The 23174-nt window shown below is 32.7% G+C and overlaps 3 protein-coding genes and 1 long non-coding RNA gene across 4 annotated transcripts; 1 reads left to right on the top strand and 3 right to left on the bottom strand.

Annotated features, from left to right (window-relative positions):
- On the top strand, positions 1–1215 carry LOC133030131 (uncharacterized). The gene is made up of 2 exons (XR_009684000.1): positions 1–740; positions 845–1215. It is a non-coding gene; the product is annotated as an uncharacterized LOC133030131 (long non-coding RNA).
- Positions 1216–8496: 7281 nt separating this feature from the next.
- LOC115706585 (acid phosphatase 1) lies at positions 8497–12297 on the bottom strand. Its single transcript, XM_030634284.2, has 3 exons — positions 11450–12297; positions 10099–10308; positions 8497–8800 (listed from the first exon to the last, which is right to left on the bottom strand). Exons 1-3 carry the CDS (start codon positions 11866–11868, stop codon positions 8623–8625), a joined length of 807 nt encoding a protein of 268 aa, XP_030490144.2. The 5' UTR covers positions 11869–12297; the 3' UTR covers positions 8497–8622.
- A 95-nt stretch (positions 12298–12392) lies between these two features.
- Positions 12393–14326, bottom strand: LOC115707605 (F-box protein At5g07610-like). Its single transcript, XM_061102352.1, has one exon. The coding sequence runs from the start codon at positions 14299–14301 to the stop codon at positions 13129–13131; it is 1173 nt and encodes a 390-aa protein (XP_060958335.1). The 5' UTR covers positions 14302–14326; the 3' UTR covers positions 12393–13128.
- A 3435-nt stretch (positions 14327–17761) lies between these two features.
- LOC115706580 (F-box protein At5g07610-like) lies at positions 17762–19592 on the bottom strand. Its single transcript, XM_030634278.2, has one exon. The coding sequence runs from the start codon at positions 19265–19267 to the stop codon at positions 18041–18043; it is 1227 nt and encodes a 408-aa protein (XP_030490138.2). The 5' UTR covers positions 19268–19592; the 3' UTR covers positions 17762–18040.
- Between the last annotated feature and the right edge of the window lie 3582 nt (positions 19593–23174).

The following is a 23174-nucleotide window of genomic DNA, read 5'->3' as shown; positions in this document are numbered from 1 at the left end:
GATAGCTGGCGTTCCCAACAGCCCCTACACCAACACCAACGTTCAAAAAACAAGGGCAGTTTCGTCTTTTTACAGTGATGCGGATCTCAAAGGAATATGCTTTCCCAAGAAACCGAATATGCCATTTTTGAATCTGATTTTATCCTTTCAAACCCTATTGCATTTATTTTCATATAAATGCTTTCTTTTCTTTTTTCTAGAAAACCCTAGCACACAAAACACTTCTCTCTTCTCTTCAAACACAGCAGCCGGCCTCCTTCTTCTCTTCTCCTTCTTCTATTTTCTTTGAGCAGCAAGAACAAACCCTAGCAAAGCTTTTTCTTCTCCTTCTTCTACAGCCCAGCCGAAACACCTTCTTCCTCTCTTTCTCCTTGCTGCAACATTACTACAGCCATGAAAACTCCTCTTTGCTACACCAAAAAATCCCAGCCGAAACCTTAGTGTTCCTTCCTCTTCTCCTTCAAGCTCTTCAAGAGCTTTCTTACAAAACCCTACACAGAAAAATAGACAACCAAAAATGGTAATAACAAAGATAAAATAATCTTTGTTTGTTGATGAGAGTAGACCCAAAAAAGTGCAGAAAAATAAAATGCAAAAGACAAAGAGATTGATTTCGGAGTTCCCCTTGAAATCAAGAGTACATCTCCGTCAAGCTTCCCTCAAAGACGCTTGATTCTTCACTATCCAAATCAGTTTCGGGTTACAAGGATTTTGGAGATTCCAAGCTACAAAGTCAGCTGGTAATCTCTTTGCTCTTTTCTCTCTTTTCTTTCTTTTATTTTTCTGGTATTGTTCATACAATATTTCTCACTAACTCTCTCTATTTTTCTCTCTTGTTTCTGAGGTGTGTTTCAAGAGAAAAATCACAGCTGCTCCCTTATTTCTCTGCTGGCCGAAATGTGATGTTGCTGTAAAAATGAAGGTTGTATGTCTATTTATAATGTTGATGTTGTTGCTGGCTGTGTTTGTTTCTGATCTGAGAAAAGACTATATTCTGTTGAGATATTTTGCCTTGAATAGCTGAGAGTTTGTTAGAGTCTTGAGATATTTATTTGCTTCCTTTTATTGTAAAGAAATAAAAGACCTAAGCCTAGGAAAACAGAACCGACAACTCTATGAGTTATAATGGTCTGTTGAGGCTTTATAAAGAGGTCTATTTTATTTTTCCTTGTAACTTTATTTATGGGACAATAGTATGGGAATTTATCCAACAAATTCCACCTAAATTTCCATACTAGCAGTCCAAAAAAGTTTCTGCCTTTGCTTTATTTACTTGTTGTTGTCTTTGAGGGTCATTGCTTGAATATGTGTCCATTTACCATCCTGTATCAACTCCCAACAGGTTCATACAATGTTTGAACTTGTTGAGAGTGACCACTTTAGTTCCCATATCTGCTGGGTTCTCCTCAGTAGGAACTTTTTCCACTTGTATCTCACCTTGAGTCACCTTGTCCCTTATAAAGTGGTATTTAATCTCTATATGTTTAGTTCGGTCATGGAACACAGGGTTCCTACATAAGTGTACACAGCTTTGACTGTCTGAGTACACTCTAGGAACCTCTTTAAGTAACTTAATCTCCGTCAAAAGTCCTTTCATCCATATGGCTTCTTTAATAGCTTCGTGGTTGATATGTACTCCGATTCTGTTGTTGAAAGTGCAACCACAAAGTTGGAGTTGGGCTTTCCAACTCACACAGTTTCCTCCAAGTAGGAACATGTAAGATGAAGTAGACTTTCATTGTCTTCGTCCCCGCATAGTCGGCATTGCTGTATCCTTCTATGTTGGTGCTGAACTTCTGTTGCTTGTAGATGAGTCCAACCTTAGGTGTCCCTACTAGGTACCTGAAAACCCATTTCATTGCAAGCCAATGAATCTTTCCTGGGTTTGCCATGTATTTGCTCAAGGTACTTATGGCAAAGGCCAGATCTGGCCTTGTACAAACCATTAAGTACATAATAGTCCCAACAGCACTTGAGTAAGGCACTTTACTCATTGCTTCCTTCTCTGCTTCAGTCTTAGGACATTGTTCCTTTGTCAAAGTGTACTGGCTAGTTATTGGCTGAGAAGTTTTCTTTGAATCTTTCATTGAAAACTTCTCTATAATCTTTTGAATGTAGTCCTCTTGTGTCAAGAATAACTTGCCCAACTTTCTGTCCCTTTTTATAGTGATACCCAGTATCTTAGATGCTATCCCCAAGTCTTTCATCTCAAACTCAGCCTTGAGTTGCTTCTTCATCTCATCCACTTGAGATCTTTCCTTGCTTATGATAAGCATGTCATCTACATAAAGTAACAAGTAGATGACCGTGTTGATGTCAGTTCCTTTATGATAGAAACATGCATCATAGTAACTCCTTGAGAAACCTTGTTTCATCATAAAGGTGTCAAACCTTTTATTCCACTGCCTAGGGGATTGCTTGAGTCCATACAAGGACTTAACCAGTTTACAAACATGGTTAGGTTTTCCCTTCTCTACATACCCTTCGGTTGGGTCATGTATATTTCTTCTTCCAATTCCCCATGGAGAAAGGCAGTGGTAACATCCATCTGATCTATCTCCATGTCAAACTGAGTAGCTAAGCTTAGGACCACTCTAATCGTTTTATACTTCACCACCGGAGAGAAAATCTCATTGAAGTCAATACCTTCCTTTTGTGTGAAACCTTTAGCCACTAGCCTAGCCTTGAACCTTATAGGCTCACCTTTAGATCTTCCTTCCTTGTGCTTGAACAACCACTTACAAGACACAATACTTTTACCCTCGGGTTTTGGTACCACAACCCAAGTCTTATTCTTCTTGAGAGATCCCATCTCATCATCCATGGCCTTATTCCACTCCTTAGAATTCTTTCCATTTACTGCCTCACTATAAGTCTTGGGTTCCATATCATCCATTTCCAAATCTGTTAGAAGAGCATAAGCCAATTCTTCACTCCAAATGTTGTAGCTGAATTTCTGATTAGGCTTCGGAGTCCTCTTAGATCTGTCCCTTGTCAACTGATAGTTTGTAAGGTCCTCTTCGGTGCCTTCATCCCTGATCTCTTGTTGAGCATCAGTTCCTCCCCCTTGACCATTGTTAATGGGCTCGGCTTTGGTTAGGTTCCACCTGAACCATTCCCGGTGTGTCTTCATTTTGTTCCACCTGATTAGAACCAGTTTTAACTTCTAGGTTTGTACCTGCAGGGTTAGTATCTTCCATTCCTGCACTAGACTTTTCATTAGGTAAACAAGGAAAAATATTTTCTTGGAATATAACATCTCTACTATTCATAGTTTTAAATCCCCCTTTTTCCTTTACCCAAAGTCTATACCCTTTTACCCCTTCGGGGTACCCTAAGAAAACACACTTTAAAGCCCTAGGTTCAAGTTTTCCTATGCTTTGATGTGCATAAGCTGCACATCCAAAAACTTTCAAATGAGAAAGGTTTGGAGGTTTACCTGACCATTTCTCCTCGGGAGTTTTACCTTCAATTGCTCTTGATGGGCTTCTATTTATTAGGTGAACCGTCGTCAAGGCGCCTTCTCCCCAAAACCCTTGAGATAATCCCCGACCGAAGTAGCATACACCTTACTTTGTTTAGTATGGTGCGGTTCATTCTTTCACCACCCCGTTTTGCTGAGGTGTAATCCTCACTGTTCTATGTCGCTGCAAACCATTTTCTTTACAATAGAGGTCAAATTCATTGTTACAAAATTCCAAACCATTATCAGTTCTTAAAGTTTTCAGCTTTTCATTAGTTAAGTTCTCAACCAATAATTTCCAATGTTTGAATTTTGTAAAAGCATCATTTTTATTCTTAAGTAGATATATCCATACTTTCCTAGAATAATCATCTACTATAGATAAAAAATAAGAACAACCACCATGAGTGCTGATTTTTTCTGGACCCCATAAATCAGAATGTACATACTCAAGTATTCTTTTAGAGTTGTGAGTACTGCCGTGAACTTTAATCCGTGATGCTTTCCAAGTATGCAATGTTCACAAAAGTCTAGTTTACTCACTTTATCCTTACCCAACAAGCTTGTTGCTCACTCATGAGTTGCAAGCCTCGCTCACTTATATGCCCTAATCTTCTGTGCCATAGAGTAGCTATCTCTTCTTCTTTGTCGTTGTGAGTTGTAATGTTACAGCTTGAAATAGGAGAGCCTTGTAGGTAGTAGAGTCCACCATTTTTGATTCCTTTCATGATTGTTAATGCTCCTCTACTAAGCTTCATATGACCTGCCTCTACCTTACTCACAACACCCAAATCATCAAGCACACTAATAGAAATTAAATTTCTAGAAAGATTAGGCACATACCTCACTGCTGTTAGGGTTCTTACTATCCCATCATACATTTTAAATCTGATAGATCTCGAGCCTTTAATCTCACAAGTCTGATTGTTTCCAAGGATTACTTTTCCTCCTTTAGATTCCCTATAATCAAACATATAACTCTTGTCATTAGTCATATGAAAAGTACAACCTGAATCTAAAATCCAATCATCTTTAAAAGATGATGCAACAATGTATACTTCACCACTATCAACACTTTCATAACCATCACCATAATTAGCTTGGTTATTTTTATGAAAATTAGGTTTAGAGTTAGAATTTTCTCCCTGTCCTTTATATTTATTTGGTTTGCCTTTGTTTAGAAAATAACAATCTCTCTTGAAATGCCCTGGCTTGCCACAGTTGTAGCATCCCGTAGGATCAGTTGGTTCTTTTGAGTTTGATCTTCCCTTGTTGTGACTCTTTCCTTTGTGGTGATCTCTGCTGTGACTTTTACTTTTGTAGTGTCCATGTTTTCTTTGATTGGGTCTCCCTCTACTGAAGTTTACTTCTCCATTAGAACCTCCATGCTTCTCATTCTTGATCTCCAAGTCTTTTGACTTCAAGGCTGAAATTACTTCTTCTAAAGTAATTTCTGTCCTACCATATTTAATGGCATTCTTCACTTCTTTGTAGGATTCGGGTAATGAGTTTAAGATGATGATGGCTTGGTTCTCATCACTTAAAGCCTCATTTTCACCAGAATTAGCCAATTCAATATGTAACCTTAGAAATTCATCTAGGTTTTCATCAAGAGTCTTGCTAGTGCTCATCTTGAAACCAAAGATCCTTTCTTTAAGAAAGATCTTGTTGATTAAAGATTTCTTTTGAAACTGATCTTCAAGCTTTTTCCATATTTTTGCTGGTGTATCTTCTTTATCAACTAACCTGATAATAGCATCAGACAAATTAAAAATGATTAAACCAAGAGTGCTTTCAAGAAGTTCTTCTTGTGTAGATTTAGAAGTATTTTCTGGCCATTCTATAGGTTCACTAAGAACCCTAAGTAATTTGTTATGAGCAAGAAGAGCTCTAATCTTCTTCCTCCAAATCCTATAGTCCCCCGATCCATCAAACTTGTCAACATCTACTCTAATATTACTCATGTTTAATTGTTATAACAAGATAATAAAAGTAAGAATGTAACAAGACAAAGTTTAGGTTAGAGTTTTCCTTTTTTATCAACTTCTTGATAATTTCAGATTTTGCTTCTTCAATGTTTTGATGATCTTGCTTGTTTCTTGACGTTGTTTCCAGGTGTTGTTGAATCTTCTTGCTTCCCCGAGCTCTGATACCACTGTAGGAGATAGCTGGCGTTCCCAACAGCCCCTACACCAACACCAACGTTCAAAAAACAAGGGCAGTTTCGTCTTTTTACAGTGATGAGGATCTCAAAGGAATATGCTTTCCCAAGAAACCGAATATGCCATTTTTGAATCTGATTTTATCCTTTCAAACCCTATTGCATTTATTTTCATATAAATGCTTTCTTTTCTTTTTTCTAGAAAACCCTAGCACACAAAACACTTCTCTCTTCTCTTCAAACACAGCAGCCGGCCTCCTTCTTCTCTTCTCCTTCTTCTATTTTCTTTGAGCAGCAAGAACAAACCCTAGCAAAGCTTTTTCTTCTCCTTCTTCTACAGCCCAGCCGAAACACCTTCTTCCTCTCTTTCTCCTTGCTGCAACATTACTACAGCCATGAAAACTCCTCTTTGCTACACCAAAAAATCCCAGCCGAAACCTTAGTGTTCCTTCCTCTTCTCCTTCAAGCTCTTCAAGAGCTTTCTTACAAAACCCTACACAGAAAAATAGACAACCAAAAATGGTAATAACAAAGATAAAATAATCTTTGTTTGTTGATGAGAGTAGACCCGAAAAACAAAGTGCAGAAAAATAAAATGCAAAAGACAAAGAGATTGATTTCGGAGTTCCTCTTGAAATCAAGAGTACATCTCCGTCAAGCTTCCCTCAAAGACGCTTGATTCTTCACTATCCAAATCAGTTTCGGGTTACAAGGATTTTGGAGATTCCAAGCTACAAAGTCAGCTGGTAATCTCTTTGCTCTTTTCTCTCTTTTCTTTCTTTTATTTTTCTGGTATTGTTCATACAATATTTCTCACTAACTCTCTCTATTTTTCTCTCTTGTTTCTGAGGTGTGTTTCAAGAGAAAAATCACAGCTGCTCCCTTATTTCTCTGCTGGCCGAAATGTGATGTTGCTGTAAAAATGAAGGTTGTATGTCTATTTATAATGTTGATGTTGTTGCTGGCTGTGTTTGTTTCTGATCTGAGAAAAGACTATATTCTGTTGAGATATTTTGCCTTGAATAGCTGAGAGTTTGTTAGAGTCTTGAGATATTTATTTGCTTCCTTTTATTGTAAAGAAATAAAAGACCTAAGCCTAGGAAAACAGAACCGACAACTCTATGAGTTATAATGGTCTGTTGAGGCTTTATAAAGAGGTCTATTTTATTTTTCCTTGTAACTTTATTTATGGGACAATAGTATGGGAATTTATCCAACAAATAGATTTAACAAATCATGAATCAAAGTTTCAATTTTAGGAATTTTATAATACCAGATCATGCTTGTGAGATCCATGTTACTTAATTATAAATATATACGAGTTAGTTTTGTTCATGTGATCTAAATTAAAGGATTACATATATTCCTTCTTGTCTACTTGTTATTTATTTATTTTTTTTCTAAATTTTCATGACATTTTCCTATCAAACTAATGATATCTTCTGCCTTAAGCAAATCCTAGTTATTGTTAGCATTGATCTTAACCAATAAATATATGATGTAATTTTTGTCTTTTATAAGTTGTCCTTTTACTAAAGAACATATACATGTTCTTCTACTACACTAATAATGTTCTTTTTATTATATTAATATACCATTAATTTCTTTTTCTAAAAAAAACTAACCAAAGTGAATTACCCTATTTTAAATACAAATGATTAGTTCGATGATCATAATCATATTTCATAACCTAACAACCTCTGTTGGCTAATCACTTTCGGTAATATTATCTAATAAAATGCATTAAGCATACTCTATTTGATTATAACTAAACCACACCTAATATCCAGTAGTAAATCTGCATCAACTTGTAACTGATTTCTTCATATATTAATACACTAAAAATCTTGTAATCAAAACAACATTGTTGGACTATTGTTTTGAGGAACAAAATACAAAATCCCTGTGTAGTAATCGTCATGTGAACCTTCTTTTTTTCTTCAACTTCTTGCTATAATAACAACTTTAAAAAGACAAGGGAATATTTTGGGTATAAAAAATTCTAGGTTTCAATTTCAATGGCCTACATCATAGTAGAATAACAACAGCCAGCACAAGCCAACATTCAAGAACGTCCAACTACTGTTCTTATAACCACAACAAATTTTAATTACAAAAATAAATTCATTTCTTCTCTTTATAATTTAGTCCCTACAAATTGCTTTTAGCAATCTAATCCTTCAGTTCAATAATTTTTGTTTAGTAGCTATCTTTTTTCTATACTGTATTAAATATTTGCAGGTGTGTAATGTTTAAAAATAAATTAAAATTATTCATAACTTACTGCTAATATTTTTAAAATTTAAAGATTTGATTGCCATTTTTTTTATCTCAGTGACAAAATTGCCAAATAACGAAAAACTAAAAGGGTATATAGACAAAAATAAAGATCCCTATCAGATAGTTTCTGTGGATCAAGGAAAATATTTAGGTACCACTTTAAGTTTTATAGTTAATACTCTTAATACTAATAAGCAATTAATGTCAAATATCAGCTAAATATCAACTGTGAACTGAATTCACTAACCCACCCTTCAATGCATGCCTAAGCTCAAATGAAAGCTACAAGTCACAACTTTTTCTTTACCACTGAAACCACATGATAGTGACCAATGTAGAAAATACCAACTCAAAAGACAAGAGTGCAGTTCTGAGAATTCTAGAGCCAAATGGGAATGGCAATAAACCAAGTGTGGTGGTGTGGTGTGGTCCTATTTAATAATAGAATGACAAACCCAAGAATCTGCTTTGGCTATGGCTATCTATGGTTATGGCTAGTGACTCACAAAGCATATATACATACATGCATTTTACTTTTTACTTCTCTGTATTTGTATAATAAAATATCTGAAATCTAGTATTAAGACATGTATTGTACTCTTCAATTGTTTTTATTTATTTATGGAATTTTGAGTGCAGTTCAAATTAGTCAGAAGTTCAATCAGCAGAATTACTAGTAAAATAAGAGGTTAATATAGAACAGTAGAAGGTATGTATTTTATGGGATATAGTACAATGGATTTGGTAGCTTGAATGAACGAGTGGACATTGTGGTACCTAATAGATCACTCCATTGGTCTCCAGAATTCCCAAGAATCCTATATCCCTCTTTCACCATCTCACTCCTCTTCTCTGATTTAAATATAATTGCCAGTTTTCCATGTTCATCAGGGGCTCTGCAAAGTTTTAAAAAAAAAAAAAAAAAAAAAAAAAAAAAAAACATAGGATTCAGATAAAAAGTATTGAAAGCTGATAATTAAAGAGACATTTTAAAGTCAAAAACTTTATCAAAAGCCAGACACGAACGTATGGTGCATCAAAAACTTTAAATACAAGCTTCAAGTTCCTTCATTATTAGACTAGAAAGTAGATAAAATGAATGAAGCAGAGGAAAAAAAAAAAGCCAAAAGGAAACTAAGTGAAAAGAAGAAAATTTCATTATGTCAATCACATATATAATATACATACATTAATTATATGAAATAAGTTTATCCACTTTTACTATCTGTCCTTTTACTAGTCATAGAATTAGAACACACCATGCATGGATAGTGCAATTATTTGGCATTCCCAATAAACAAAGGCCAGTAATGAGTATATGCGACATAATATTTCTGAGGTAATTATTGTACCGAACCTTCTTTTGCTCTATAATAAGCTACCATAGCTCAAATTTGCAATAAAGTAGAATATTTTTATAACTGTGCAAAGTTTTGTTCAACATTAAAAAGAAAAAAATAAAACTTTAGTATATGGTCGGATTGGTTAAGGTGGGTCCTTCCTTATCCTTGCTACTGGCATGAAATAAAAAAGAAAACTTATAAAATAACATCATCTCTTCCTTTTCTTTATTTATTTTTTTTTTGTTAATCCTTTTGAAATACAAATCCATCCAATACCAATCATTTCTAAGTATTTAAAATCTTAACAGTTTAAGCTGAAGATAATGGTGAGGTATCAATATCATTGACAAAATATAAGAAAGTAGAGAGTAGTTTGGTGTAAGTAGAATGAGAAAAGATGGAGGAAAAGGCTGGCTGTACAATACTATTGGTTATAATTGGTTCTTTCACTAAAAGCAACAGGAACAAATAGAGTTAAAAGGCCAGTTTTTCTCTGTTCTACATAAATCCTTATCTGGGAAATATAAGGTCTAGATCACCCATTCTCAAACACTTTAAAAACATATTATAGTGTCCTTGATAAAACTCAATTTCAGACTTTACAACTGACCTCAACCATCAAAACAGCAATATAGAACTAAGCTCTCTAGAAAAAGGTTCATTGGCAAATAACTTTCATGGTTTATTAGCACAATCATAAGGGTGAATCTGTTCAAGTAAAGATGTAATTTTACTAATTTTGCTTCTTCACATTATCATTTTGGCAAACTTGTCTTGTTTTTTTTTTTATGCATACATTACCAAAATCAAGTTAAATTATAATCAGCTTGAAAAAGACAAAAGATTTTCACCTTAGCACAAGCTGATCCCAATCTCTAAACCCTGCGTTGATCAAATTTTCAACAGTAACCTCTCTCCGGCTTTCACTTCGGCCAGTTAACAAGAAAACTTTAAAACCGCGACCCTGAACTTCTTCATAGAGTTTTAAACTGGGCTCTATGGGAAGAGCCATGGCCTTGTCCACCCATTTGTCAAACTCTACTGGATCAAAGACTTCCAAACTGTACCATCCCCACATCACAATCAGAGTACATTTCAGTAAATGGTCCATGATTTCGGTTTTCTATACAATAAATGACCATGCTCATGACTGATATAGCTATGTTGATAAACAAGTTGATATCTAAATAAATCATGTTGATCATAGTTTGATAGACCTTGTTGTGGACAAATCATGTTAAAAGTGAGTGCTTTCATCAAATTCAATACTAAACTAATAAGAAAGAGAATTTTACTAGGATTGTTTTGCTCTCCACATTAAACTCCTTGGCTAGTATCATTCAAATTCCTTTTTTTTTTCTGTTTTTTGTGGAAAGTATCATTAAAATTCTCTATAAATAATTACTTAAAAAGTGGATGAATTCTTTTTGAAGAAAAGAAAAAAAAAAGACAAATCTTTCATAAGAATGTATAGGATAGCTAACATGGTTGGAGATGCTCTAACAATCGAAAAAATAAGTACGTTTTTAAACATGTAGTCATTTTATGGAAGATTCCATTAGTGAAAACCATAACATTATGCAATGATATCACATTTTTAATTAAAACTGATCACATTACACTTTTTATGTTGATGATAAAACTGTTGAAAAAGTACATGGCATTCCACGTTTTATTTGACTAATTTCCAGAAAGTTTGGGTTGAAAAAAAGAAATACCAAGTTACATTGAATCCCAATCCAAGTGACTGACATATTTATTTATTTATTCCCTTTTTCTTACACAAAATATTCTGACAAATTATGCAGATGTATTGGACAATACAAACTTAATGTCGTTAATATTGTTATGTTGTCGTTTTCTAAGTTCACATTGTCTGTCGTTTTCTACACTATCATAGCTTCCTTGTTCCTTCCTATCCAAGATAATGTCGTTGTTTCAGGGTAGTGTCGTTTTTAATATTTGATGTCGTAGCTAGTGGATTACATTAATGTCGTTTACAGGAGATATTACGAAACGAAATCATTTCCTAAAAATAGTAAAAACTACCCAGAAAATAAAAACAAACACCCCCATGCTCTAACAGATATTATTTAACCAAAATCAAAAGCTGAATAAATATAGAGTATAAGACTTTGTCTACCTACCCAAAACAATTAACATAAATAATTTAATAAATTAATAAAGTTTAAAGAGTCGTACCCATAACCGTGGTCGGCGTAATAAGGAAGATTGGAAAGTAAAGTCTCATCAATGTCGAAGATCCACACGTCTTTTCCATCGCCGGCCAACTCAACGCTCTTCGCATAATCAGCTGCCTCTCTAGACACCCTTTGGAGATCGGTACTATATCCCCTTCCAGTAATGTAATTTCTCACATATTCTACACATTCTTCTGGGATTGTTTTCCATGGACTCAGATTATTAGCCTCCACGGAAAATCTCCAACTGCTACACTCTAATCTATTCTCTTCTTTCAAATGGGTCTCCGATTGTTCTTTCAAAAGGGTCTCTGGGTGTTCGACGATTAGCGGCCGAGGTAGGAGGTGGGTATCGAAATTTTCGTGAGAAAAAGCGAGGGAAAACAGAGAAAAAAGCAGCAAAAGTCTCGGAAAAGTCATCTGGGGTTTTGGGGCAGAGAAGAAAGTTGAATTCAATTTTTCTTTCGGGGTTGGGAATTAAAAGAATGGAATCTCAATCTTTGTTAGGGAAAAATTAACAATTGGGTTGGCTTTTCTTTTGTCTCAATCAAAAAGGTTGATTTTTGATCTTTATATATTTTTGGCTTCGTTTTGGATAGAAAGAAATGTTCTGGGTTTGAGAGAAGAGAAGGAGTTTTCGTAAGAGTAAAGTAAACAACACAAGGAAGGAGAAGAGATGAGAAAATGTTCAGATAATATGATTCGAATCTTATTTTTGTAGTGGATTTTCTTTTTGGCGTTGAAAGAGAGACAAAAGATATTCAAAGCCAGAAATTGGTGAGGTGGGTTGGTAAATAATACTTTAAAATCTCAGAAAATAATAATAAAGAAAGAAAGAAATGAGAATGGGGAATGGCTTGCCAAAGCTGACGTGGCAGAATTATCTGACGTTGTTTCAACCAATCACGAGCCTCATACAAAGTCATAGACAAAGACACCAGAGCTTAAAACATTATTATACTATGAATAATAATAATAATGATAAAATATGACAATGAACACTGAGAGAGTTTTCTCTCAATCGCAATATGATAATGAACTATTTTAACCTTGTTTTCATTGTAATAAGTTAAGACAAACGGTTGGGATGTGTTATATATATATCATCACATAAAAAATATGAACTACAATTTCTCTCCTATACCAAAATTACAAATGTCCTTATCATAATTTTGTACTATATAAATCATATATTATGCAAATAAAATTACTATATTTGGAATACAAAGAAATGAAGAAATGCAATCATTTAAATGAGCTTCTATATTCATATGGGAATGAGAGCATTGAATTTTAGGTCGAAATCTGGCGAAATGCAAGGATAAGCTATTCTCAAATTCTGCTAAGTTTTATATTTTCTGCTCCTCAATTTAATCATGCAAATTAGGTTGCTTTTACATTTTAAAATAAACATCGATTTAGTTTCCTTCATTTATAAGACCAAGAAAAAAAAAGGTTATATTCAAAAATAAATTATAACCCTCACACTACTGTCACTACTACACTATAAAGAATCCAAAATTGTGCTTTATCAAACAACACCCAAAAGATTAAATATTGAATCTAAAAAAGGAAAAAAAAAAAACTCAGCCACCATAAACACACACCACAAAATAAGGCAGTGTTTATTGAATGAGTACCTCCTTTAAGCGGATGCATCAACTCGATGAGTCAATAAATTCAAGCAAGCATTTCCATGAATCCATGAACCTCTGACGAGCCTAACATAAAAAAATCACCGTAAATATTGGGATCAAAATGATAAAGCGACCGAAACGACTTGTCGTTTAGGTTGTAACGAATGAGTTTTCCAGCCATATGAAAAACCAAGAATGAGTCCTCGGCCTTTTCTGCTACGACAATGGCCAATACTCTAAACACATTAAACAATTCAGATGAGGTGGGGACTTTCGTCACCGAACAACTGATTGCCACTGCATTGAAATTGAATCTATACTTGAGAATCCATCCTGACAAGTCATGATTCATCTCGTAAACAAAGTACTCTGTATAATCAATACCCTTTTTACAACTGCAGAGTACATGAAAATTTCTTCGAGAGGCCCCAATAAAGTCAATACGAACACTAAGAAAGTCTCCATTTTCAGGGCCTGCAAACTTTCGTACTCGCTCAATTTCGAGTTCAAAGCACAAAAGGGTATTTTCAGAACCGGTTTTCCAGAATATTACACCATTACAGAAGACCCCACCATTGAAATCGACACATTCGTCTTCCTCAAAGGGTGTTTTACCGGTAAAGCGCTTCCAAGAGGTTGTTTGGGATGAGAAAATGTCAATTACGAAATGGAATTTGTGTCTCGAACGTCGAACCCCAATAACTTTGTAGTGAGGCGATGTTAGAGGATCATAAGCAAGAACCATGCCGAAGATTCGACTGTAAAAGCGTCCGTCTTGATTTGGGAGAAGGTCGAAGCTGTTTTCAAGGTTGGTGATGATGGGATTATAAACGTAGTAATTCTTTGAGCGTTTCTCCGGGGAATAGCCGCAACACAGCAATAAACCGCAACAGGATTGTAGAATTTTAATTCCTTGGAAATATAGAATCTTGTTGCATAGAAAGGAATTAGTTTTGTCAAGATTAAGGATTTCGTATTGTGAAGTGTGATGAGAATGAGGATTAATAAGCAAAAGAAGAGCCGAGATTGTGAGTGAAAGATTACGACGGTGGCAGAAATCTGGGTTGGAAATGAGAGAGAGACAAGTTTTGCTGACGCATTTGAATCTCAGCAATGATTTGACTGGGAGACGAATAAGGATTTCAGTGACGAGGTCTGTGTTGTTCTCAATTCTTGTGGCTGAATCATTTGCCTTAAGGATTTTAGTCGAATGCATGTTTTGAGTTTTGAAAAACTGCTTATTCCTCTACCCTTTATATAGAGTTGGGTTGCATTTTGACTTTGAATTCAAATTAAGCTGTTTTATATATTCCCTCATTTTAGTTGTATTGCCATAATTTAATCAATTAAAAGCAATTCTTTCTGATGTTTTACAATTAAATTGGTTTTATAAAATAGTTTCTATTGATATTTTAGATTTCTGGCTACAAAATAGTTTGTGAAAATGAGTGTTTGTAATAGGTGGAAATTACATGATTTATTTTATAGCTTCATTCAATGGCATGAGTTTTGTGTTCTAGGGCTTCACTTTATTTTATAAACTCATCGTGATTTGTTTCTTTCAACATCATGGTATATTAAATTTGGGCAGGATTTTTTTATATGTCACTTAACCTGAAGATGCTTACACACGATTCGACATGAAAAATATAGGCTTAGACATGACACGATACTATAAGCCCAAAAACACAGTATGTAAGCATGAATAGATTAGCTTAAAATCCTAACACATTAAAAGAAACTCGATAAAATGATAGTTGTTAACCCGAAAACTTTTTCTGGTGATGTGAACATCAATGTTTGACACGTGGCATGAAGGATGACGTCACAAAGTTGAGTAGACTTGAGTTATAGCAGCCGACCAAGGAGGGGACCCTATCCCTGCGCTCAGGTTGACTTCCGGATCTTCGGGATGGAAGTTCAGACTTCGATAACTTGAATCCAACTCACTATCTTTCAGTATTATGTACTATAAAAACATGGAGTAACCTAATCTAAGCCCTGAGAGCAGGGTCTCACCAAATGGACTCAATGTCAATATATTACTTATATTTACCCCATCAGTGGGTTAGGTTTACATGCAACCCTAGCAGGTCTAGATATAATTATACACGATATTCTAGCCTATAAATATAACATGATACTTTCACACAAGAGTGGTGAATTTTTTACAAACCAAGGCAAAAAACTAGGATTCATAAACTAGACAAAATACTTGTGTAATACTTAAAGACTTTTTTAGTCAAATAATATTGACTCGTCGACTAGAGTTTATTAACATCCAAACCACATAAAAATCTTCGTCATCTTTATATTTTATCTATTTCTTTATTTTTAATTTTACTTAAATCAGTTTTCAAATATATCAGTAACATTGTTGTTTTAAATTTAATTTCGTCTAAATAAAAAAATATGTTAGGTAAAATAAAAAGTTAAGTAATTTAATGATAATGACATAATTAATATGTCATGACTATTTATTTGATAAAATTAGGGATTCTCCAATATGACATTTGTCGTCAATTTAAGAGAGAGTGTAAAAGAGAGTGGGATAGAGAGTCCCCATTAGGGCTGGACGTCTTTACCGGGTTTGACCTGAACACAGCAACCCACTTGGACCCGACCCGTCCAACTTGAAAAATTTAAAGAAACTCGTTCAATTTGAGCGGGTCGGATTCAATCTAGTACACCTTTTGGACGGGTTTTAGATTTGATTTTTCAAGTGATCGAGTTTCGGGTCAGATCCGAACCCGCTCATGAACCCATTTTTCTTTTTTTTACACTCTTACATAAACTTTAATAATAATAATTTATACTTTACATACATTGAATCTCAAATACAATATTATTTACTATTCCTAAAAAAAGTTACATAATACAATATATACACTTTTTTTTATGTATTGAAAGTTTATATGCATGTATATATTTTTTATTAAATTTAATGATTTTATTATATATTTATATATAATTAGGTAGTGGTTAGATTTTGTTATATGTTTATATCTATTCTATATAAAATGTGTTAATTCTTGGTTTAACGATAATTTTTGAATTTCTAGGTTAACTTTAAGAAAATATCTTATTTACTTAATAGAATATTTTTTTATTAATTTTATAATATTATTATATATATTTAAAAAAAAAAAGTTATATAAATCTTTTATATAGAGAAATTTAAATTTAAAATACTTAAAATATTATTGATATTTTTAAATTTATTGGTTTAGTTTTAAACTAAAATAAAAAGAAAAATTATGTAGATATTTTATATAAAAAAATTAAATTTAAAATATTTTAACCATATTTTTATTTTATTATTATTTATTTTATATTTAAATGATTGTAATAAGAAATTGATTGTTTTCTGTTTTAGTTATGGTAAATCGATTTACATACTATATTTTTCGTAAAGTTTGCGAATAAAAAAACTTTTATAACAAATTTACGAATCCAACTTATATATAGACACATTCTAATTTGTTTATGTGAGTTTTGTCTAAGAATATAGTAAATTACAATATATGCATTCTCAAATATAAAACCTAATTAAAAAAAAATTAAAAATAAATATATGTATAATCACATTCAAATGGCACACAAATCTAATAATAACTAAAAAAAATTCTTAAAAATTAAAATCTCAAACTCTATTTCAAAAATTAAAAAAAAAAAATACATTACATAAGGGAAATTTGATTTTCTATACTTAGAAAATCAAAAAATTTGATTTCTAAACCAATAATTTAAACCCTAAAAAAACTATACCTTTTTTTTCAAAACCCCAAAAATACCCCCAAACTAAAACTATCTCTCTTTCTCTCTCTATCTAGCCGGTCCCAATAATCCCACACCCCAGGTCCGATGGTCGGACCATGGGGTCCGATGGGGTCCGACCAATCGGACCCATCGGACCCCAAGGTCCGACCATCGGACCTCTCTCTTCCTCTCTCTCAAATCGCGGGGAAAAAAAAAAAAAAAAAATTAAAAGCGGTCGGACCTTCGGGTCCGATGGGTCCGATGGTCGGACCCATCGGACCCGAAGGTCCGACCATCGGACCTCTTTTTTCCTCTCTCTCCAAAATCGCAGAAAAAAAAAAAAAAAATTAAAAACAACCGGTCGGACCTTGGGGGTCCGATGGGTCCGATGGTCGGACCCATCGGACCCCCAAGGTCCGACCATCGGACCTCTGTCTTCTTCCCTCTCTCAAATCGCAGGAAAAAAAAAAAGTTTCGGGCGGGGTTGCTCTTTCGGGTTGGGGTTGGGGTCGGAGGGGTTGGGGTCGTGGTCGACGGGGGTGAGGGTGGTGATCGGCGTTGGGGTTGACGTGGGTGGGTGAGGGTGGTTCGGGTGAGGGTGGGCGGTTGGGGTGAGATAGAGGGAGAGAGAGATGATGCAGAGAGAGAGAATATTGTGAGGGGGTATTTTTGGGGTTTTGAAAAGAAAGGAATAGTTTTTTTAGGTTTTAAATTTTTGGTTTAGGGAAAATTTTTTTTGATTTTCTAAGTATAGAAAATCAAATTTCCCTTACATAATTAAAAAAATTAAACATACATGCATTCCACCTAACATCACCACGTAATTGAACCTAATTAAAAATAAAATTAATTACACGTGCTGAGTATAAAAAAAAAATTGACCGGATTAATCTGTTGACCCGATCAACCTGCCCAACTCGAATTTGCCATCCTGCCAACCCGTGAATCCAAAACCCGCCAACCTGCAACACGTGAATGGGCTGGGTTTGAGTATAATTTTTTTTAACCCAAAATCTAATCAACCCGCCCAATCTTCAGTGGTAGTCTCCTTCATAATTATACATTTGTTACGATCATAAACTATATAAGAAAGGCACTAATTTCAGAATTTTACAAAAGAATTTACAACCCCCATTTGGCATATCACATCAGAAACCCGAACTAATAAATATTTTCAACACTTTAAAAACTTGAAATCAAACACAAGCTAGACTCTCTATGTACTGATAATTTTTCACATACCACACAGGCTGATGATTGTTGACACACAGTTTGTAGAAAGTTCCAGTCTTTAAATCATATCGGAAAACTATATCAAAAATCATCAGCACCAAAAATGAATCTTCGGAAAACTCACCACCAACAACAAAGCAGAGTACTAAAAGAGTATTATCATAGATAACCTCAGGAATTATATTTGAAATTTCAGCAAGATCAACTTTGAACTTCAAAACCCATCTAGAATAATCCTTTTCCATCTCAAATACTTCCAAATAATTATCTGTTATCCCATTTAAGCAAATAACTGCATGTAAACGGTCCCCGGACTCACCAACATACTTGAAATCCCCATTGATGACATCAGAATTATCAAGCACAGGAAATGATGGCATTTGGTAAAGTTTCTCTTCATCAACTTTGAAATACAGTGAAGTTCCATAACGATTTAGCCAGTGAATAGCCCCGTTGCAGAAAACCCCACTAATGGCTACTAAATTTGTAAGGTGTGATAAAGAAAAAGGTTGTACTTGTACAGAGCAAGAGCAAGGTCTCCAAGGGCCAGTCTCAGAGGAATAAATTTGAATCTGAAATTGATCGTCAACGACCACATTGTTGTTGTCGTTGTTGTTGTTACATATAGTCAAACAAACGACTTTGTAATTAGGAGATTTGGAAGGATCGAAAGCTAAGACGATGTCCCATACGGACCAGGTGAAAGTTCCACGAGGAAACGACAGCGGAGGAAGTGTCGTATAGTGCTTCGTAGTGGGATTGTAAATGTAGAAGCTTTTTCTTCTTGAGTAGAAAGCTGTGGAACAGAGGAGTAACCCATTACAGGACTGTATGATTGTGATTCCGTAAAGGTCGTTGACAAAGGTGAGAGACTTAAAAGGGGCCACAAAAGAGGAGGAAGAAGGGTCAAAGTCAACGAAATTGAATTCTGGGCTGTTGGCACATGATCTTGAGGTTTGAAGAAAGAGGCCGGAGGCGGCGGTCGGAAAAGGGCTACGGCGGTGAGAAAAGTTGGGGTTGGAGATGAGGGAAAGCCAGTGTTTGGATACGGATTTGAATTTGAGGAGAGACTTTATGGGAAGGCGGAGGAGTATTTGGTTGAGGAGGTCGTCGTTGTTGCCAACTTGTTCGGCGGAGTAGTACGATGTGGTGGGTCTTTTGGGGAAAGAAATTCTGAGTTTGAATGACATTTGAGTTTTCTTTGTTACTTGGGTCAGTAGTAAGTTGTTATGTATGTTAACTTTGTTGTAATCTACAACACAACTTAAACATAATTCAGTCACAAACAATTAAATTAGAAAATATAAAATTAAAAAAAAAAAAAAAAATTAAATGGAATATGCATTTCACTTGAGCAAGAATAATAGGGACACTTTTACAATTTGAGTTTTTTCTCACTTGCTATCTTTCAATGTGTTTCTCAAAACTCAATCTTAACTATCTCTCAACCTTTTACAAGCCTTTTCATATCTTCTTTCAAAACTAATTTGAAAACTCTAGTTAAATAGGAAGTCAAAATAAGTGATTGGCTACTTAGAGAACAAGTCTCAACCATTGAAAACTAAACTATTAATAATCAATAATCGTAAGATTGCAATGTAAGCTAATGTTGATATAGAAGATTGCAATGTAAGCTAATGTTGATATAGAAGATTGCAATGTAAGATTGCAATATTTGAAGTTGGGAAATCAATAATCCTAATAAACAAAGAAACACCACAATTTAATAATCAATAAAACAATTTAAAAGTCAAAAAGCTTGCCTTGCACAAAAAATTAAAATAGAAATAGGCAATCTTCATCATCAATCAATAAGTACTTATAGCTAAATTCCTTCTGAATAAGCTATACTCTAGGGTTCAAATGAACAGTTGCCAAATATAGACAATTATGTTGATAAAAGGAAAATTTATAACAATATATATGTGCAAAAAGAAAAAAAAAAATTAATTACAAAAAGTTGTACATTTCTTTAACTATGAGAAATAATATTCTCATCTTTATGTACAAACTATATATAAGATAATAAATTTGTATATACTAATTTAATTTAGTAGTATATTAATTTTCACTAAATCCATTATATTAAGATTTTATGATATTATTGTGACAATAAAAATTAATAATTTATTTTTTATTTCTTTATTTTTAATTAAGTTACATATAAACTTTTTGGGTGACTATTCAATGGTTACATTTTTATTGTAACTATATGGTTATATTTTTCTTTGACCTGTAATAGCAGGTTACTAATAGGTAGACTTTCCTTTTTTAAAATTAATTAATTATAATTAACTATTTTCTTAAAATAATTAATTAAATAGTAGACATTCCTTTTTTAGAATTAATTAATTATAATTAACTATTTTCTTAAAATAATTAATTAAATATTCAACAAGACCTCTTGTAGCAATTAATATTTATATTTAAATCCTTACTTGAATTATTTTAATAATTAAGCCATTTAATTATAACACTTACAATAAAATTTATTTTTTTTACAAAAATTAAACTTCTTTTGACACAAATTAAAATTCTCTTCTTATAATAAATTTTCAAATAATTAATTATTTTTAAATGATATTTAATTATTTTGTTACAATTATATGAACTAAGTATGATGCTTCAAGCTAATCAATCGATAACAAGTGCAACCATTTTTTTTCTAAAAAATCCTTCAACTTATTTCATTTTTTACTTTTTAAATATTTAAATAAAAAAATTAAATAATTAAGTGTAATAATTTAAAATTAAGATTACAAGTATAATAAAATTTAAATTATGAAATTGTATGTGTATAATTTTAAATTATAAAAAGTTTTGCTATAAAATTTTAAATAATTTAAGTATAAAAAAATAAATTGCTAAAAGATCCTTATATAGTAATAAATTGCAAAAAATTAATTAATAATTATGATTAATTTAATTTTAAAATATAATTAATTTTAATTAAAGTTCTATAAGGAAATAAATGATTAGGTTACTTTCAGGTTACAAGTTATTTATTATTTATTTTTATTTAATTTCCAAATTAATCACAACCATTTAATAGTAATCCAATGGTTTAAAAGAATGTAACCATGATGGTTACAATAAAAATGTAAGCATTGAAACCTCTTCCAAACTTTTTATATATAATAAATCATAACAAAATGAATAATAAATATTTATTCTTTAATAAAAAAAATTATTATGTTTAATTTTGTAAAAAATTATTCTAACTATTTAATTAATTTTATGAAATTATTTATTTTATTTTTTTAATAGGCATACTATATTATAAATAATAAAGATATATGTTGGTAAAAGAAAAAAATAGATTAATTATAAATATAAAACTTGTTTATAACTAATAAAATTATTTGTACGTTAAGTTTTTCTTAATATTAATTAAACACATATAAATTATTAATATATTATTGTTTATTATTTTAATTAAATATTTGTTAAAATAAAAATATCTTTATAATAAATCATACTAAAGTGGATAATAAACATTTATATTATAACAAAAAATAGTATGTTCTATTATATTAAACTATTTATTTAATTTTATTTTAAAACATATTTATTTATTTTTTTAAAAAAAAACAACTTATATTTATAATAATTATAAATTTATAATAAAGCATACTAAAATAGATCATAAACATTTATATTATAACAAAAAATATTTTAAAGATTTTAATTTTTATGGTATCACAATTTCTGTTTCATATTATTTAATTTTTTTACTAAAACATAGTTTTAACATTATTTTTAATAAGAGTAAAATTTAAAAGATTATTTTAATTACATATGAATTTTATGTATATTACTGTTTATAATTTTACTTTTATATTTTATTATTTTGTTTAAATTATAATAAGTCATAATAAAACAGATAATAAATATTTATTTTATAATAAAAAAATATTTAGTATGTTTATTTTTGTAAAAATTTATTCTAACTTTTAATCATTTTTATAAAATTATTTATTTTAATTTTTATAGAGTAATTTGCGGTATAAATACCTAAATTTATCTTCCAGTTGCAATTTAATGCCTAAGTTAAAATTTTTGCAGCATAATTACCTTCTGTTACACTTTCAGACATTTTGTAGGTACCTTACTGTTATCTTGCACATTGGACACCAGATGACATAACACATCATTTAAAATAATACCACGTCATCTTATAAAATAGCCACATAATATTAACCATTAAAGTAAAAATTAAGTTTGCTTTGAAAAAAATATTTACATAAAAATTAATTTAATAAATTTATAATAAAATATGAAATAACACAATTAATACAAAATCAAACAAAACACGAGTACTTATGTATCGCTTAAAAAAGAAAAGTTCAATAAAATTAGGCGACAGGGGCATTGGGATCATCTTCGACCATACTGGTACCATCTACGACTTCAGCAGTAGTCGCATCTTTAGCATCATTGGGGAAAAGGTTTCCACCTAACCCTTGAGTCTTGGTAGGCGACATGGTACGAAAAGCATTGGCCATCTCAACTGCCTCTGGCCTAAAAATGTCAAAGTTAAATTCTAGTAGTTTGGCCAGGGAGGTGTAGATATAGTCACAGACAGCCTGGTCGTGTGCCTTCTTCGCGTTCTCTTTTTCAGCCGCAAGATCACGGATAAGACCAGCATTGTCTCCCTCCAGCTTCTTGACTCGCACATCTAGGGTCTTGAATTATTCTTCAGACTTGTTGGCCCTCTCTTTCGCCTGACCTTTGACCTTGCCGAGATCCTCGATTTCCTTGTCGTTGGCAGTCGCATCACATTTTTCTTTCTTCAGACCTTCTTGAAGAGCCGAGTTCTGTTTTTTCAGAAGATCGAGATCTTTGAAACCCGCAACAAAAGCCTGCAAAAACATTGTCATGAATTGCGAGGCAAGTTCAGCTGAACGAGGAATGCGATCTTCAGTATGAGTCCCCTCAACTTTGGAGACGAACTCGTCACTCACGAACTTCTCCTTAAGACCATGATGTCGCGAGCCTTCATGGCAGGGTCGATCACAACTTTCTTTCCCTTGTCTTTAGCAACTTTCTGTTGCTTCTTCAGCGAGTCAACCACCGGGGTAGGGACAACATCATTTT

This window comes from Cannabis sativa, chromosome 1 (genome assembly GCF_029168945.1).
Source record: "Cannabis sativa cultivar Pink pepper isolate KNU-18-1 chromosome 1, ASM2916894v1, whole genome shotgun sequence".
In the NCBI taxonomy this organism is placed as follows: domain Eukaryota; kingdom Viridiplantae; phylum Streptophyta; class Magnoliopsida; order Rosales; family Cannabaceae; genus Cannabis; species Cannabis sativa.
The sequence above is the reverse complement of the archived record's forward strand: the minus strand, read 5'-3'. Positions and strand labels throughout refer to the sequence as shown.